General features: G+C 37.9%; 1 protein-coding gene across 1 annotated transcript in view; it reads right to left on the bottom strand.

Annotated features, from left to right (window-relative positions):
• DTNBP1 (dystrobrevin binding protein 1) overlaps nucleotides 1-16,831 on the bottom strand; it is a 149,689-nt gene that overhangs the window by 49,556 nt on the left and 83,302 nt on the right. Inside the window, exon 7 of the mRNA XM_036257250.1 lies at nucleotides 15,334-15,464. Within this exon, the coding sequence (XP_036113143.1) occupies nucleotides 15,334-15,464 (131 nt within the window). The remainder of the gene's footprint in view (nucleotides 1-15,333; nucleotides 15,465-16,831) is intronic.

Genomic DNA, 16,831 nt, shown 5'->3' with positions numbered 1-16,831 from the left:
GCTCTAACCGCTGAGCCAAACCGGCCAGGACAAGAAATCCTGCTTTTTAAACCATTTTGTTTCCATCCAGTACCCTCACAGAAAGATTCACTACAGAACTACAGTTAGAATAAAACCCTATCAATAGCAGAAGCTTACTTTTATTTTTTACATTTGTTTCAAGTCTTTATTTGGACAGATGTGTCTGAGCTTTGTCTCTCGTTTCCTTGTCTGGCTACCTGACAAATAAAACCCTTTTCTCTGTGGTAAAATTACTGCCTCAGACTTTGGCTACTCTGTGGTGATGGGCAACGAACCCACTGATTTTGTTTGGTAACACTCCTTAGCCTAACCTAGATGCCCAAGAGAACAAAGAAGGGTAAAGAGGAGGAGCCTGAAAAGGTGTTATCTTGTCAGCTTGTGTAAGGAAGGACAACGATGCCCTATTTTTGCACCTGCCTAGCACCACCAGCAACTCCATCTTCTAAACCAAGGTACTCACCAGCAAATAAAAATTAAGTTCTTTCCTTTTCCAGCAGACCCCTAAGATTTGCCAATTCTGTTTGCAGAGTAAACACTTTACTTTAGAAAGTTATTACTTTGTCTTTTCTTCCAGGGCTTTAAATAAGTTGACTATATTCTTGGCTTCTTTGGATAAATGTCTACTTAAAGAAGGTAAAAGTTTCTGATAAAATAATAACATCTGAATGTGACTCAGGCAGTTTGTTGACTGAATATTAGACAATATAAAGGTGAACAAAATTTGCTGCCCAAAATGTGCCACTTTGGTACGTGTATTATTTTGAGCTCAAGACCCAAGCAGTCTCAGGAAGAACTTTTACCTCACCATTAACTCCCTAAAAGAATGTAGATAGGGCACCTGGCCCAGAGAGCGAGCTATTACCAGAGACACCCTTCCTACATGGAAGACCTACATGGCAGAGGCAAACATCTGGTTAGCAAGGTCTGCTCTGCTGATCCTCCTGTGGCTCGGCCTCCTTCTCTGGAGGGCCCAGGCCCTGTCACATTCCTCAGCTCTGGATGACCTGCGAGCCTCAGCCTCGCCCTGCCTTGGGTCTCATACTTTTACGGGGCTCTGGTATACACAGAATTAAATGTGTTTTTCTCCTGTTAACCTGTGCTATGTCAACTTAATTATTACATCAGCCAAAGACCCTAGAAGGGAAGAAATATTTTCTCACCCCTACAATATGAAAATAAAAAGTAATTCAAAACTATATTCTCTTAGCAAACTAGAAATTAGTAAACTAGGTATTACAGAAATATAATATATAGTTTAACATCTATTTCACTCATTAATCTAAGAAACCTAGGATTACATTCTTCTATCTTAATGGTATTAAAGAAATTATAATTATACTATTTTAGGTATAATAATGGTATTTTGGTTATGCTAAAAAATGTATTTTTTAGAGGTATTCATTGAGATACAGAAGAAATGCTATCACATGTGGAATTTGCTTTAAAGCAATGGAGGGAGGTAGCGGGCAGGAGTAAGAAGGTAAGGAGACTGGCCATGTGCTGAGTGTTGAAGCTGGGTGATGGGGCATGGGCTTTCATCCTATTTTTGTACATATTTTAAAACTTCTGTAACAAAAAGGGAAGAGGAAGCATAATAATTTTTTACTACCTATTTGATCAAAGAAAAGATTTCAGCTAGTCATAGTTCATATTTACTTAAAGAACTATCAATGTAAATTAAAAGACTGAAAAAGCATATTGCCTGTCACATTAAACCTCATTTTAATCTTTTAAAAGACTGTACACATCACCAATTATGGAGAATTCTCCCTCCTTGTTTCTCCCTTTTAGTTTCACTGTAACCACTACTCCTGGGGTTTCAACAGCCATGTGGGATCTTTTCCAAGATACTCATATACTCACAAGACAGGTGCACAGAATTCCACAGGACTGGAGAGATATAACTATAAGGATGCTGACAACTTCCTCTAGGCCACCTTCTAGGTCTGGCAGGCCCACCTTGTAACCCTGAACAAGGCCATGCTAACCTTGTAGTCTACTGGTACTAGAACCGCTGAATGTCTCCCAAATGCACTGTGTACCTCTTTTATGTTATTGTTTACACATTTTTTCAACAGTAACTATATTTATTTGAACTAAAATTTCCTGACTTCAGAGTAAAACAAGCTAATGGGTTAATTCTAACATTGGAATTTCTACACATTCTCAAATATCACATGTATTAACATTTCTTAATAAAGAATTATACCCATTCTATATTTTTATATTTGAATACTTAAAGAATGTGGGGAGCTTAAGACAACAAGCACCAATTCTTTAAAATAGAATTATATGTGGAAATCTGATGATTTTTTTTTTATCTTTTGATACCCTTCACCCATTTTCCCCACCCCATCTCTTACAACCACCAATCTGTTCTCTATATCCATGACCTTAGTTTTTAAATAAAATTCTACATATAGAACATCAAATGGTATGTCTTTTCTCTGTCTGACTTATTTCTCTCAGCATAATGCCTTCGAGGACCACCCATATTGTGGCAATGACTAAACTTCACTCTTTTTTAGGACTGAATAATAGTCCATTACACTTACACCCCACAATTTCTTTACCCATTCATCCATAGATGAACACTTGAGTTGTTTCCATATTTTGGCTATGGTAAATAATGCTGCAATGAACATCAGGGTAGAGATATCTTTTTGAGATAGTGTTTTCATTTTCTTTAGATAAATACCTAAAGTGGAATTGATGGAATTCTGGAGCATATGGTAGTTCTACTTTTAATTTTAAAAAATTATTGACTGATTTTAGGGATAGAGGAAGGGAGAGAGGGAGACAGAGTGACAGAGAGAACCATCGATTTGTTGTTCCACCCACTCATACATTCATTGCTTGATTCCTATACGTGCCCCGACCAGGGATAGAACCTGCAACCTTGGTGTATCTGGACAATGTTCTAACCAACTGAGCTACCCAACCAGGGCTACTTTCAAGTTTTTGAAAATCCACCATACTGTTTTCCATAATGGCTGTACCAATTTACATTCCCACCAACAGTACACAAAGGTTCCCTTTTCTCCACATCATCAATGACACTTGTCTTTTTGATAACAGCTATTCTAAAAGGGTGAGGTGGTTACCTCATTGTGATTTTTATTTACATTTCCCTGATTATCAGTGATGTTGAGCATCTCTTCATATATCTGTTGGCCATCTGTATGTCTCCCTTGGGAAAAAAATGTCTATTCAGAGCCTGCAACCATTGTTTAATTTAGCTGTTTATTTTTTGTTGTTGTTGTTGTTGACTTGTCTCAGTTTGTTGTATATTTTGCATATTAACCTCCTTATCAGATATATAATTTGCAAACATTTTCTTTCACTCAGTAGGTTGCCTTTTCATTTTGTTGATGGCTTTCTCTGATTTGAATACCTTTATTTCTTTCCCTTGCCTAACTGCTCTGGCTAGGGCTTCCAATATCATGTTGAGTAAAAGTGGTGAGAGTGGGCATCCTTGTCTTGTTTCTGATCTTAGAGGAATCACTGAGTATGATGTTAGCTGTGTGCTTACTATATATGACCTTTAATGTCAAAGTATGCTCCCTCTAGTCCCACGTTACTAAGAGTTTTTAATCATAAATTGAATTTTGTCAAATACTCTTTCTGCATCTAATGAAATGATCATATCATTTTTATGAGGTAGGTATTATTACTTCCATTTTATAGATAAGCAAATAGACTCAGAAGTTAAGGCACTTGCTCAATAGCTGTGAGTGATGAAGGTAACTCAAACCCAGCTTGTGTGCTGAACTGTTGATATCCCTCTAATGGCCCCCCATCCACCCCCCAGGAAACTCAGTTCTGTAACCCAAGGAGGTTTAAACTTAATTTTTCTGTTGTTCCTGTATCTTTATACCTTACAAGACAGAGAAAGCAAGTAATGGAAAACAAGTCACTTAACCTTTTCACCTAGTCTCTGTAGTAACAGTAGCTAACTCTTATATACAGCACTTTTTAATGCAAATATCAGGCACCACTATAAAGCCTTTACCCATATTAACTAAGTTAATCCTTACAGCAACTCTAGGATGTAGGTCTTATTATCAGCTTCTTTATTCAGAGAGAAAAACTGAGGCCTAAAAAGTAGCAAAACTAAGATTTCAGCACTACTAGTCTGCCTCCAGATTCCATGCTCTTCATCACCTGCTAGAATGCCTAATAGGCACACATATACTTGGGTCAACCTGAACTGCACAGTTTAAGAATTAAACCTTGTATATCCCTTAAACAGTAGCAAAGTTACTGTTTTCACTTATACTGTTTTTGCCAGCTATATTTTGTAGTCTAGCTTTTAATATCAACATTAGTTAAATTACAATGGTTAACATTAATTTACAAAAGTAGATATTGTTATTTTCCATCTTTATCACCATACAAAAATTTTTGATACATGGTATATATTTAAAAAACAACAAAAACTAGCCCTGGCCAGTTTGCTCAGTGGTTAGAGAGTCAGCCCGAGGACCAGAGTTGCAGGTTCGATTCCCAGTCAAAGGCACGTATCTTGGTTGCAGATCCGATCCCTGCCACAAGTCGGGGTCATACAGGAGGCAATCAATCGATGTCTCTCTCTCTCTCACATTAACGTTTCTCTCCCTCTCTCTCTGTGCCTATCTTAAAAAAAAAAAAATCAATGTAAACATATCCTGATGAGGATTACAAAAATAAATAAATCAATCAAAGATCATTTCATAAACTCAAGATGTTGATTTATCCAATCTATAAAATTTCTGTGGCTAATCATCTCTAAAGTGCTTATATAAATCGCTGTCAAGAGTCTACTCTGGCCTGGCTGGTTTGGCTCAGCGGTTAGAGCTTCGGCCCGCGGACCAGAGAGTCCTGGGTTTGGTTCCCGCTGGGGGCACATACCAGGCTGAAATCTGATGTTTTCCCCTACATTTCCCTTTCCTTAGGAAGATTTTGTACATGCTTCCCAACCTTTTTCTCTGTTTAACAGACCAATGTCTGTGAGTTTTAGTACTCTCTGACCTCCAGTTCCACATGCCCCTCACCGTAGGATACAGCATCTGCAGAAATCAAGTCAGTGATGGCAACGTCAAAGCAGAACAAATGCAGCTCTCCCACCTTCCCAAGCATTTCTGCCTCCACAACACAAGTGGTCTCCGGAACCCTGCTTTGCTTCCTTGCCCACATCCACTGGGTGAAATGTCTGCTGATCTTCGGAAAGGGGCCAATCTTATCTCAGTAACCATGAACCAAAAGCCCTACCACTCTCCCTACTTGCATTCAAGCCTCACACTCCAGGGCCAGGTTCATCCATCTGCCTATTATTCACTGACAGAACTTTGGCTCAGTGTGAGGCCTGCACAGATGGATATGACAGGATCCTTGTCCGTAGGTACCTCATAGACTACTCAAGGAGGAAAAAACACTGTGCAGATTACTGCAGTTAATACGGTGAATTAGATGAAAGGCACCTACGGGTGCAATGAAAGCAGAAAAGGGACCCTAACTTGGCTTCTGAGAGTCGAGCAGGGCCTTCCAGAGGAGGTCACTAGGTAATCGCCAGGTGAGGGCGCGAGGGTGAGCAAATGGAGTCTGAGACGAGCGGGCATGGCGGCAGCGCGATGGTGCGCGAGTGCTTCTGGACCAGGAGGCACGAGGCACAGAGGAGCAAACAACAAGCCAGAGAGGCAAGCACAGGCCTTCAAGAATTTTGTCTATTGTGTTAAAAAGCTTGAACTTAATCCTGAAACTCAGTTTTCTAAAGTACAGCAGGCAAGACAATTTGGGTGATACAGACGGTTTTAATAGTTATGTATTTACTTTTGTAATTAGTTTCTATTCATATAAGGTGACACAGATTTTCCATTTATAAGTATATTTTAGAATACATTTTTTATAATGAGTTGATTTAAAGAAAATCAGTTAAAAACAGTACAGATTGTACATGGATATAAAACAATTGTGAAAGTGAAGCTCACATTACTAGTGTCTAGGAAACACTCCTGAAAGAATGAGGGAGCCACTACGAGATTCAGTGACATGGTCAGAGCTGAATTTTTAAAAAGATGCCTCTGACAACATCTGGAAGACAGAGTTAGATGGGAGACCAAGCCAGAAAGCAAGGAGATGGCTTGCTTTCATAGTACTGTCACAGTACTCCACCCATCCAAAGAACTTGCGGTGAGTCCTGTGCCAATCACCATCACAGGAAACAGCAGAGAAAAGCCAGATAAACGTGTGTCAGGTTTGCACATAAGACCAAAAATAAAGAAAGAAAGAAAGCCACCAGGTAGAGGAAAAGAGAGAAAATAATGTACAATTTAAAATGTGGATAACTTTGAGAAGGCAACAGGAAGGAATAGGCCAGGTCACTATCTGGAGGAAAAGCAATGCAGGCAGAGGGAAGAGACACCCACAGCCACAGCAGAGCATGCTGGGCCTGATGGAGAAAGAAACAAGGGGCCAGGAAGAGAAAGGGAGAAAATAAGGTCAGACAGGGAGCAAGGGGCCGGGTCTGAAGGACCTTGCAAGACATGAGATGGGATTCTAAGCACGATGGAGTGCACAAGAGTGTTGTGAGTATGGTGGGTGAGAACAGAAGCAGGGACTCAGTGAGGAGCCACTGCAGCTGTCAAAATGGACTAGACGGCAATGGAAAAGATAGTAAGAAATGGTTAGATGTGGCCCAGCTGTTGTGGCTCAGTGGATTGAGCGTCGTTCTGTGTACTGAGAGTCCCAGTTCGATTCCCAGTCAGGGCACATACCCAGGTTGCAGGCTCAATCCCCAGTGCTGGGTGTGCAGGAGGCAGCCAATCAATGTATCTCTCTCACATCAATGTTTCTATCTCTCTCTAAAAAATCAATGAAACCATATTTTTTTTAAAAAATGGTTAGATTTGGGACCTAGTTTGAAGGTAGAGCTGACTGGATGTACTGATCAATTAGATGTGAGCTATGACAGCAAGAGAGGAATCAGGCAGCATTTTATTTGTTTATTGTTGTTTGTTTTGGCCTAAGCCCTGGGATGAATGGTTGTGTCTAAGTAAAGGAGGAAGACTGAGAGGCCAGGAAGGTGGTAGAAGGGAAACCAAGACTTCAGGATTTGACATGTTACGTTTAGACCTGTAAGCACAGCTGCAGAGCTCTTGAGCTGGGACTTGAATATACTAATCTAAAATTTAGGAGAGAGGTCAGGATAGGAGCGGTTTAATCTGGAAGTCATTAACATCAGAAGGTATTTAAAGCCTTGGAAACAGATGAGGCATCAGAAGGTGAGGGGAAGGTCCAAGGACAAGTGCAGAGCACTTCACCATCTTGCTTAGGGGGGTGGGGGAGAAAGATGATGGCACAAAGAAGACTAAAAACAAGACATGAGAACTATGGGGAAAATCAGAATAACTGCTGGTAATGATTAAGCAGAGAGGTAATAACTGAAGATGTAGGAAGAGAAAAAGCAAAGTCCTGAAGCAGGAGAGAACGGATGGGATGCAATGCACAAAGAGGGTAGCTTTAGAACAGGCACAGTCCCATAGCATCAGATAGGAAGCAAGGAAGTAAGCAGACACAGGCAGCCTGAAGAGTCAGTGGAACACATCTAAGTTCTCTTCTGACTGCTGCTTCTTCCTCAGTGAAATCAGAAAAAATCAATTAAGGATGAAGAACAGGGATGGGATGCTGGTAGTTTAAAAAAAGGAGTAGAAATAAAATGTAGTAAGACTACCAGTCTGTGTTAAGGCTCTCTAGTGTTCTGAGCAAAATTTAAAGTGAGACAACAGGGAAAGGCTGCACAGTTTTTCCAGCCTCCTTCAGCTGCTCAGGATCAGGTAACATGCAGGCAAAGAGTTTAATTTAAGCAATTAAACTTTACCAACAACAGGGGTAGAGAACTGCAAAGACTTATTCAACAGTATGTATTAAAAAAATTACCTACACAGCAAAGATTTGAGTGGCTACTTCATGCTGTACATCAAAATAAGTTTTAGATGAGTTAAAGTAAAATCAGTGAATATATATTAAGCTAGAATAAAAACCGGAGGAAATTACAAGTTAACATTTCTTAGGATTGGGAGAGAACTTTTCAGACATAAAAGCAATAGAGGATGTCATTAAAAATATTCAGTTGAATGCATAAAAACATTAAACTTCTGTGTTATTAAAAAAGCAAACAAAAGACAAGTAACCAGTTGAGAAAAATATCTGCAATAAATATGATAATTTTCTTTTCATCCACACCTGGGGATATGGTTTTCCACTGATTCTAGAGCAAGAGGAAGGGGGAAAGAGAGAAAAATATCAATCAGTTGACTCCCGTATGTGCCCCAACTGGGTACAGAACCCACAACCTGAGTATGTGCCCCTACCAGGAATCGACCCTGCAACCCTTCTGTGCATAGGATGACACTCTAACCAACTGAGCCACCTGGCCAGGGCAGTATGACAATGTTTTGATATGTAATCACCACCTGAAAGTGGCCAGAAGCATGAACAAAACAGTTCACAACAAAAACTAATAAATCAACTTTATTTTTTTATTTATTTATTTTTATTATCCTCACCCGAGGACATTTTTCCATTTTTTGTTCAGGTAGAGTGGGAGGGAGAGAGAGGAACAGAGAGAAAGAGAAACATCGACGTGAAAGGAACACATCGAGTGGCTGCCACCCGCACAACCGATCAGGGCTGGGGACAAACTGCAACCGAGGTACGCACCCTTAGCGGGAACCGAACCCAGGCCTCTCAGGACCGCAGGCCGACGCTCTAACCACTGAACCAAACCGGCCAGGGCTAATAAATCAACTTTAATCTCACCACCACACCTCAAACAATAACCTTTCTAGAAAGCTAATGGTCAATGCATACCAAAAACCTTAAAAATGTTAATACCCTTAGACTCTAAAAAAGTAACTTAAGAAAATATGTTTGCATAGAGGTGCTTATTACAGCATAATTTATAATTAGCACAAAACTCTCAACTACCTACATTTTCAAAAGGAAATGGTATTTTTTTAAAAAGTCATTAATGGCATGAAGCAATACTCATAATGTGAAAAAACAAGAAACAAAATAGCTTATATGCTCTTCCAACTTCAGATGATATGTCGCTATAAATGTGTGTGCATGTGTTAAATTTTTTAAATTATTCTGACTTGTGATTCCATTTATTCCTTGGTAACTTTTGTATCTTCCTAATTGCCTACAATGGGAACAGACTGCTTTTCCAGTCATTTTATAGAACAAGATTAGGGGCACTTCCATGTTAAACAGACCTGGGCACTGTGTTAAACATGCGCTCACCGGGTGAAGAGGTGGAAAGGCTGCGGTGCTGGCCACCACTTCTGGAGCACTGCGGTTCCAGACACCATTGTTATAAGGGGACTGGAACGCTGGAGTGTGTTCAGACATGGGTGACCAGGAGAATAACACATCTCCAACCAGATATTATGAAAAACAAGGTGAAGGAAACTAAGACTCTGAAATTTAAGAAGATGAACAGAGAGTAAGGACTGTACAACAAGCTCTGGATAAACACCTTTCAGAATTGCCCAAAGAGGGATTCTACATAGGCTAGGATGTTGGATTATATTATTAAAAGGTTTTCCTAAGACATGATTCTAGAAGAAGAAAAAGGGGATATTGTCTAAAATTCTTTAAAAACTGTTATTCAGAAATCAGTATCTGAACTAGAAAAGACCTTGTATTTTAAAAAGAGTAAAATATCGCCCGGTCAGTTTTGCTCACAGTTTTGCTCACAGACCAAAGGCTCGAGGGTTCAATTCCTATTAGGGCACATACCTGGGTTGCAGGTTCAATCCCCAGCCCTGGTCTAGGTTGTGTGGGAGGCAGCCAATCGATGTTTCTCTCTCATTGATGGTTCTCTCTCTCCCTCCCTTTCCCTTCCTCTCTAAAATCAATAAAAACATACTGGAAAAAAAGAGAAAAGAATAGTAAAATATTACATGCCAGATTTAGGCATGGTATGGAGACAGCATCTGGAGGCCTTAACATTCTTTCAGTCCTGCTTTGAGCCTCAGCTCACATCCCAAATTCTTAAGAATCTTTTCTGGATTCTGTAACATCAATTAGCTTGCATTTCTTACATTGGTATTTGGTTTGTATTTGTCCTTAAAATAGTGAGGTATAAGTGAAACAAAGCTATATAGCTAGACCAGTAAGCAGTTAAAATGGAGTTAAAGATGAAATGTCACTAAGCTACTTGGCTACTAAAGAGAATGGGAGAATGCAATAAACAGATAAAGCAAACTACAGAAACAGAAAATTAGTCTAAATCTCATTTGTTTACTTTTCAGAACTTCCCCTGGAATCACTGTGGTGAAGTGAGAAACATACAGGATTTGAGGCCAAACAGTCCTGGTTTAAATCCTTGCTCAAATGCACCCTGGCTGGGCGACTTGTTTAACCTCTCTGGCTCTCAATTTTCTTATCTCACAAGTTATTGTAGATTAATTGAAATACTGTGGTACTAACTATAACATGCAAAGCACATAATAGCATATTTTAGATGTTTAATAAGTAGCAGTTTCCTTCTTTTCTCTGATTTATTATAATTATAATAGAAACAGCAGGATTATACTCATATACCCACAGTGGTACAACTGGTATTCTATACCACATTAATTTTACTAAAAACCCTAAAGACTCCACCAAAAAAACTACTAGATCTAATTAATGAATTTATTATTGCAATAGAAAAGATAAGGTACCTAGAAATAAATTTAACCAAGGAGGTAAAAGACTGGTACTCAGAAAACTATAGGACATTGAAGAAAAAAAATGGAAGAAGGTGCAAACAAGTGGAAGCATATACCATGTTCATGGATTGGAAGAATTAACATCATTAAAATGTCCATACTACCCAAAGCAATCTATATAGTCAATGGAATTCCTATTAAAATATCAGTGACATATTTCACAGATCTAGAACAAACATTCTAAAAATTTATATGGAACCAAAAAAAGGCCCCAAATAACCTCAGCAACCTTGAGAAAAAAGAAAAAAGTTGGAAGGATCACAATACCGAATATCAAACTATACTACAAGGCCACTATATTCAAAACAGTCTGGTAGTAGTACAAGAAGAAGCATATACTTCAATGGAACAGAACAAAGAGCCCAGAAATCAACCGATGCCTTTATGGTCAACTAATGTTTGACAAAAGATGCAGGAGCATACAATGGAGTAAAGACAGTCTATTCAATAAATGGTGCTGGGAAAACTGGACAAGTAGATGCAAAAAAAATGAAACTAGACCACCAACTTACACCATACACAAGATATACTCAAAATGAATAAAAGACCTAAATTTAAGTCACAAAACCATAAAATCCTAGAAGACATAGTCAGTAAAATCTCAGACATCTCTTGTAGCAATATTTTTGCTGATGTATCTCCTATGACAAGAGAAACAAAGGAAAAAAAAAAAAACAATGGGACAACATCAAACAAAAAGCTTATACAGAGCAAAAGAAACAATTAACAAAGGGAAAAGAGAACCCACTGCGTGGGAGAATGTATTTGCCAATGATACATCTGACAAGTGGTTACTTTCCAAAATATATAAAGAACTTATACAATTCAACACCAGGAAGACAAACAATCCAATTAAAAATTGAGCAAAGGACCTGAATAGACAATTCTCCAAAGAGAACATAAAGATGGCCAACAAACATAAGAAAAAATGCTCAACATCACTAATCATGAAGGAGATACAAATTAAAACCACAATGAGATATCACCTCATACCTGCCAGAATGGCTACTATCAATAAATCAACAAACAACAAGTGCTGGAGAGGACGTGGAGGAAAGGGAACCCTCCTGCACTGTTGGTGGGAATGCAGACTTGTGCAGCCAATGTGGAAAACAGTATGGAGTTTTCTCAAAAAACTAAAAATGGAACTACCTTTTGACCTAGCAACCCACTTCTGGCAATGTATCCTAAGAATCCTGAAATACCAATCAGAAAAAATATATGTACCCCTTTGTTCATAGCAGCGTTATTTACAATAGCCAAGATCTGGATACAACCCAAATGCCAACTCAACCCAAATGGGTGAGTGGATAAAAAAGCTGCAGTACATTTACACAATGGAATACTATGCAGCTGTCTTACCCTTTGTGACAGTATGGATGGACCAGGAGAGTATTACACTAAGAGAAAAAAACAAATACCATATGATCTCACTTTTATATGGAATGTAATGAGCAAAATAAACTGACAAAATAAAACCAGAGACATGGATACATGTCTGAGATGTCAGAGGGGAGGTGGGTGGTTAGACAGGATGAAAGAATATGATGAGAATAGTCACAGAACATGTATGCATAGCCCATGGACACAGTCCACAATGTGGTGAGGGCCAGAGGAAGGGGAGGGTGGGGTCTGGGTGGAGGGCAAAGAGGGGGGAAATAGGGAACATATGCAATAAAAATCAACAATAAAAAGAAAATATAATTTAACCATAAAAATAAACATAACTAGAACTAATGAGTTATCTTCAGAAAGTATGTTTCAGACAATTCAATTCCATCTTATCTACAACCACAGTACTTATTCGTATGTTTTCAAAACTGTAATTAGAGACTTGAAAGTGAAGAGCATATTAGTAAGTATCCCATACTAATCTTTTAAAAATATGTTTTTATTGATTTTAGAGAGAGAGGAAGGGAGAGGGAGAGAGAAACATCAGTGTGAGAGAGAAACCGATGGGTTGTTTCCTGTATGCACTCGGGCCAGGACTGAACCCGCAACCTGGGCATGAGCCCTGATCAGGAATTGAACTGGAGACTTTTTGGTGCACAGGATGACACTCAACCAACTGAGCCACACTGGCCAGGGCTCCTACACTAATCTTTGTTATTTTATGCAGATACTTTAAATAGTCCTTCAGAAAACAGAAAAGTGAATTAACCCCCTAAATACTATTCCAATGTTTCTTTAGTTATTTCCCTTATCTTAGGGTAAACAATGTTTTATTCCTCAACTATAGACAAACTAATCAAATTTCATATATAAATTTTTTATATGTGGTATTGGCACACCTCTGTAAGGAAAGCCATATGAATATTTAAGTAGAAAAGAGAGTTTAGGGAGCAGCTGGCCACTTCACTGCTCCCTTGCCCTAGAAGTCTATAAAAATCATCAGGCAACTTCACTATCAGTCTTTGAAGAAGGTGTAAACTCCATCACCTGCCCGCAACAGTTTAATCAGCAGAGCTACAAGATCCCATAGGTTATCTTCCAGAACAAACTTCTAAAAAACTGAGACAAAATCAGGAAGCTCCATATGAATTCAACAGCTAAAATCTGTTTTTGAGCCTGACAAATAAAATGTTCATAAAACTCTCCTTTTTTGGTATAAGAATTTAGTTTTCTGAAAGCTATAATTTTTGCTGTCACGTTTATATCGTGTTCTAGCAAGACGGTAATGAAACAGAATAGCTGTATTTATTCATAATAGCAAACATATATGATACACAGCAAGAAGCTGTGCTGATACATTTATAAAATATTCTACTGCTATAATTATTTATTATATAATAGTGTATTATAAGAAAACACAGAAAGGTAATATTTAAGCATCATGACCAAATCTCAAGGCTCTCCATTAGTGTAGTTTAATAGTTCAACAAGCTGTTAGAATGCCAATTCCCCTTCACTACAAAACATCATGTTACAGAATTCAGGTCATGCCAGTATGACATCTTATGACAGCGCATTAGAATAAAGAATCAAGTAGGTCTTAAAAATAATCTGTCTTAGAATAAAAATTAACAGACAGGATATAAATATTTCTGTACTACAGGACATAGATACTAACTTTATTTAAACACTGAGTTATATAATAAAGCTTTTTAAAAGGGAATATACATGTAGACATATTGATGTAAAAAGAAGAGCAGACAGAAAATCTTGCCAGTATTCACCAACAAATCATGATTTTCATAATTTCTTAAATGAATGATTAAAAAATTTTAAATACCAGATTATACCTATATTAAGATCCTTATTATTAGAACCACTATTGCCTGAGAGAAAAGTGGTATTATATATTCCTTAAAATATTTAAAAAATAAACACTAAAGTTCTCACTTCCTCCATTCTTATCAGTTTACTCATGAACACTTAATAATGAAAAAAAATATTGTAATACCTCAAGTTAGAATTTCACTCCATAATGCTCCAATGTTATAATAAATTCCTCAGTTATCTTTTGCTTCACTTAATATGTCTACCTGAGCTTAAAGAGCTTGAAAGGTGAGAATATGAGAGATCAAGAGGAAGAAGAAACTTTCCCTTTAATTTAAGTTTGCTGTACCTTATTCTAATTTGTAATCTCAAAAACAGAATAATCATGACAGAGCAAGAGATTAGGGACATGTACTTCTTTCATTTTTTTCCTATGAATACAAATGGCTTCTACCCTCACAGGGCATGATATATAGTATGTCATAATATGTGCCACCTTAAAGGTATATGTGGAGTTTAAAAAAATGCGATAATTATTTTAAATAATTCCTCAGTTATCTCCATGGATAAAATAAATTACTCAACAAAATAAGCCACCAATGAACTTTTAAGGTATAATTTTTCTGTTCAATATCTTTGTATATGTATTTCTAAAAATGTCACATATGACATCACTGCAACCACAGCCTCTAGCCAACAGGTGATAAGGTACACTGAAGTTCTGTATAATTAGGAAAAGAATATATATTTTTAATCTGTATGAAGCATTATGACATTTTCAAAATCCACTTGGTAAATCAGCCATTTTAGATAAACCAATATAGTAGCACTGAATTAATTTTAACTTTACACTGTTACTGAATATGAATCACATATTCAACTATATTAACTGCTTCTCAGAAAATAAACATACTAGCAGAAAGGAATGCTAAATTAATTTTATGGAGCATAAGAACTGCACTTATTATTCTAATAGCTGACATTACTTTCCTGGTATTTCATGTTTATCTTTTAATATAAATGTTGCCTCATAAAATGACTATCTAGTGAATTTCATCCAATAGATGATAAGACAATATTATAAGAGCAAAAATTCTAGATTTCCATGCAACATTTTTTACTTATTGTTTTGAGTATTAATTTAGTACTTCTTGGTAATACAAAGAAACTAATCCTGTCATTAAAATGTAGTGCTTGTAAGTTCCAATCAAGTTGAAATTTAATTTCTACTTTTAAATAATATATCATCTGCATATCATGCAAATACTGCAATGTACAAGCAAGGATATAAAAATGTTAAAGAGAAGCAGTGAAGAAAACATAAAGTTCCACCTACAGGTATTCCTCTGACTATTTTCGCTGAGTCCTGGAGATGACATGGATATGAGAACTGAACAAGTAAACAGAAGCTCAGTGCTGGTCAAGTGGAACCTCCAGTTATTAGGCAGCTCCCCTGATGTGCATCTTCTGGGATGTAGAACAAAGGAAGTGAGGCTGAGGCCAGAAGCAGGTTTTTCCAGATAAATTATATTAAGCCTGTTAGTTTTCTGCCGATGGCTTAAAAAGACAAATATCGGAATCTACTGCCTCTATAAAAGCCAAATGCAAGCTCTCGGGGGCTCTGGTGTGCAAAGATGTATGCACAGATCTAGGGCCATACCAAATGCTGCTCAAAGGCAGGGGGAAGGCTGGAAACATACTAGATCCATCTGAATTTGTCATTTAGGTGCAAAGATGCATTAGCAACACACCAAAAAGAGAGAAGAAACCTTTCTATCTGAAAGTAATAAAGATTAAGGATATAGTTCATTTCAAAGCATATAGGTATCTTTAAATTTCCCCCACTTCATTTTTCACATAGCTTTAGTCTAAAGATTCCTTCAAATTTAGCAACACTAACCAGTGTCTGGGAATGTGACATATATTTTTAATAAGTATTTTAAATCATTACAATTCCAACAGTTTCAAGCACCTGTCACATCTTTTCTGTTTCAAAATAATATGCTGTAAATCCCACTCCCTCCGGCCTGTTCTGGATCACAGCTTCACCAAACAGCCACTCTCACTTATCTTCAGCTCCTGCCTCTCCACAGTCTCTTTTCCTTTTCATACGGAGGTAAACAAGTTCCTCACACATTAGAAAGAAGTATTTATTCTCTTCAAGGTAAATCTTCTCCAACTTCTCTTCTTTCCTTCCCCAAGCCTTAGCTTTTGAAAGCATTGTCTCTACTTCCTTCTTCATTCAAATATTTACTAAGTACCAAAGTGCCACGCACCCAGGGTCACAGTGGCAAATAAGGTAGAATATTCCATTCATTCCTTACTTCTCCTCTGTATGGTTTCCACCCTGACTCCACATACACATAACCCTGCTGCTAAAACTGTTCTCAGTAACATCAACAATTAGCTTTTAATTGGCAAATTAAATCACCTTTCTCAGACTATATTTCACTTCGCCCTCTCCACAACAATAGGACATGCTTCTTTGACATTTCTTTTAAATGTTCTAGGCTTGCCCTGGCTGGTTTGGCTCAGTGGTTAGAGTGTCACCCGTGGATTGAAGAGCTGCAGGTTCGATTCCAGTCAAGGGCACATACCTGGGTTGTACATTCAACTCTCAGCCCCAGTCAGGGTCATGTGAGAGGCAGCCGATCAAAGTGTCTCTCTCACATGGAAGTTTCTCTCTCCCTCCCTCCCTCCCTTCCACTCATCTGAAAATTAATGGAAAAATATCCTCAGGTGAGGATTAACAACAACAACAACAAAGTTCTAGGCTTAGTGATACCACACTCTTCCTCTTACCTCTGTGGCTGTTTTCAGCCTCCACTGTAAGC

This window comes from Molossus molossus, unplaced genomic scaffold, assembly GCF_014108415.1.
Source record: "Molossus molossus isolate mMolMol1 unplaced genomic scaffold, mMolMol1.p scaffold_m16_p_12, whole genome shotgun sequence".
NCBI classification, from domain to species: domain Eukaryota; kingdom Metazoa; phylum Chordata; class Mammalia; order Chiroptera; family Molossidae; genus Molossus; species Molossus molossus.
The sequence above is the reverse complement of the archived record's forward strand: the minus strand, read 5'-3'. Positions and strand labels throughout refer to the sequence as shown.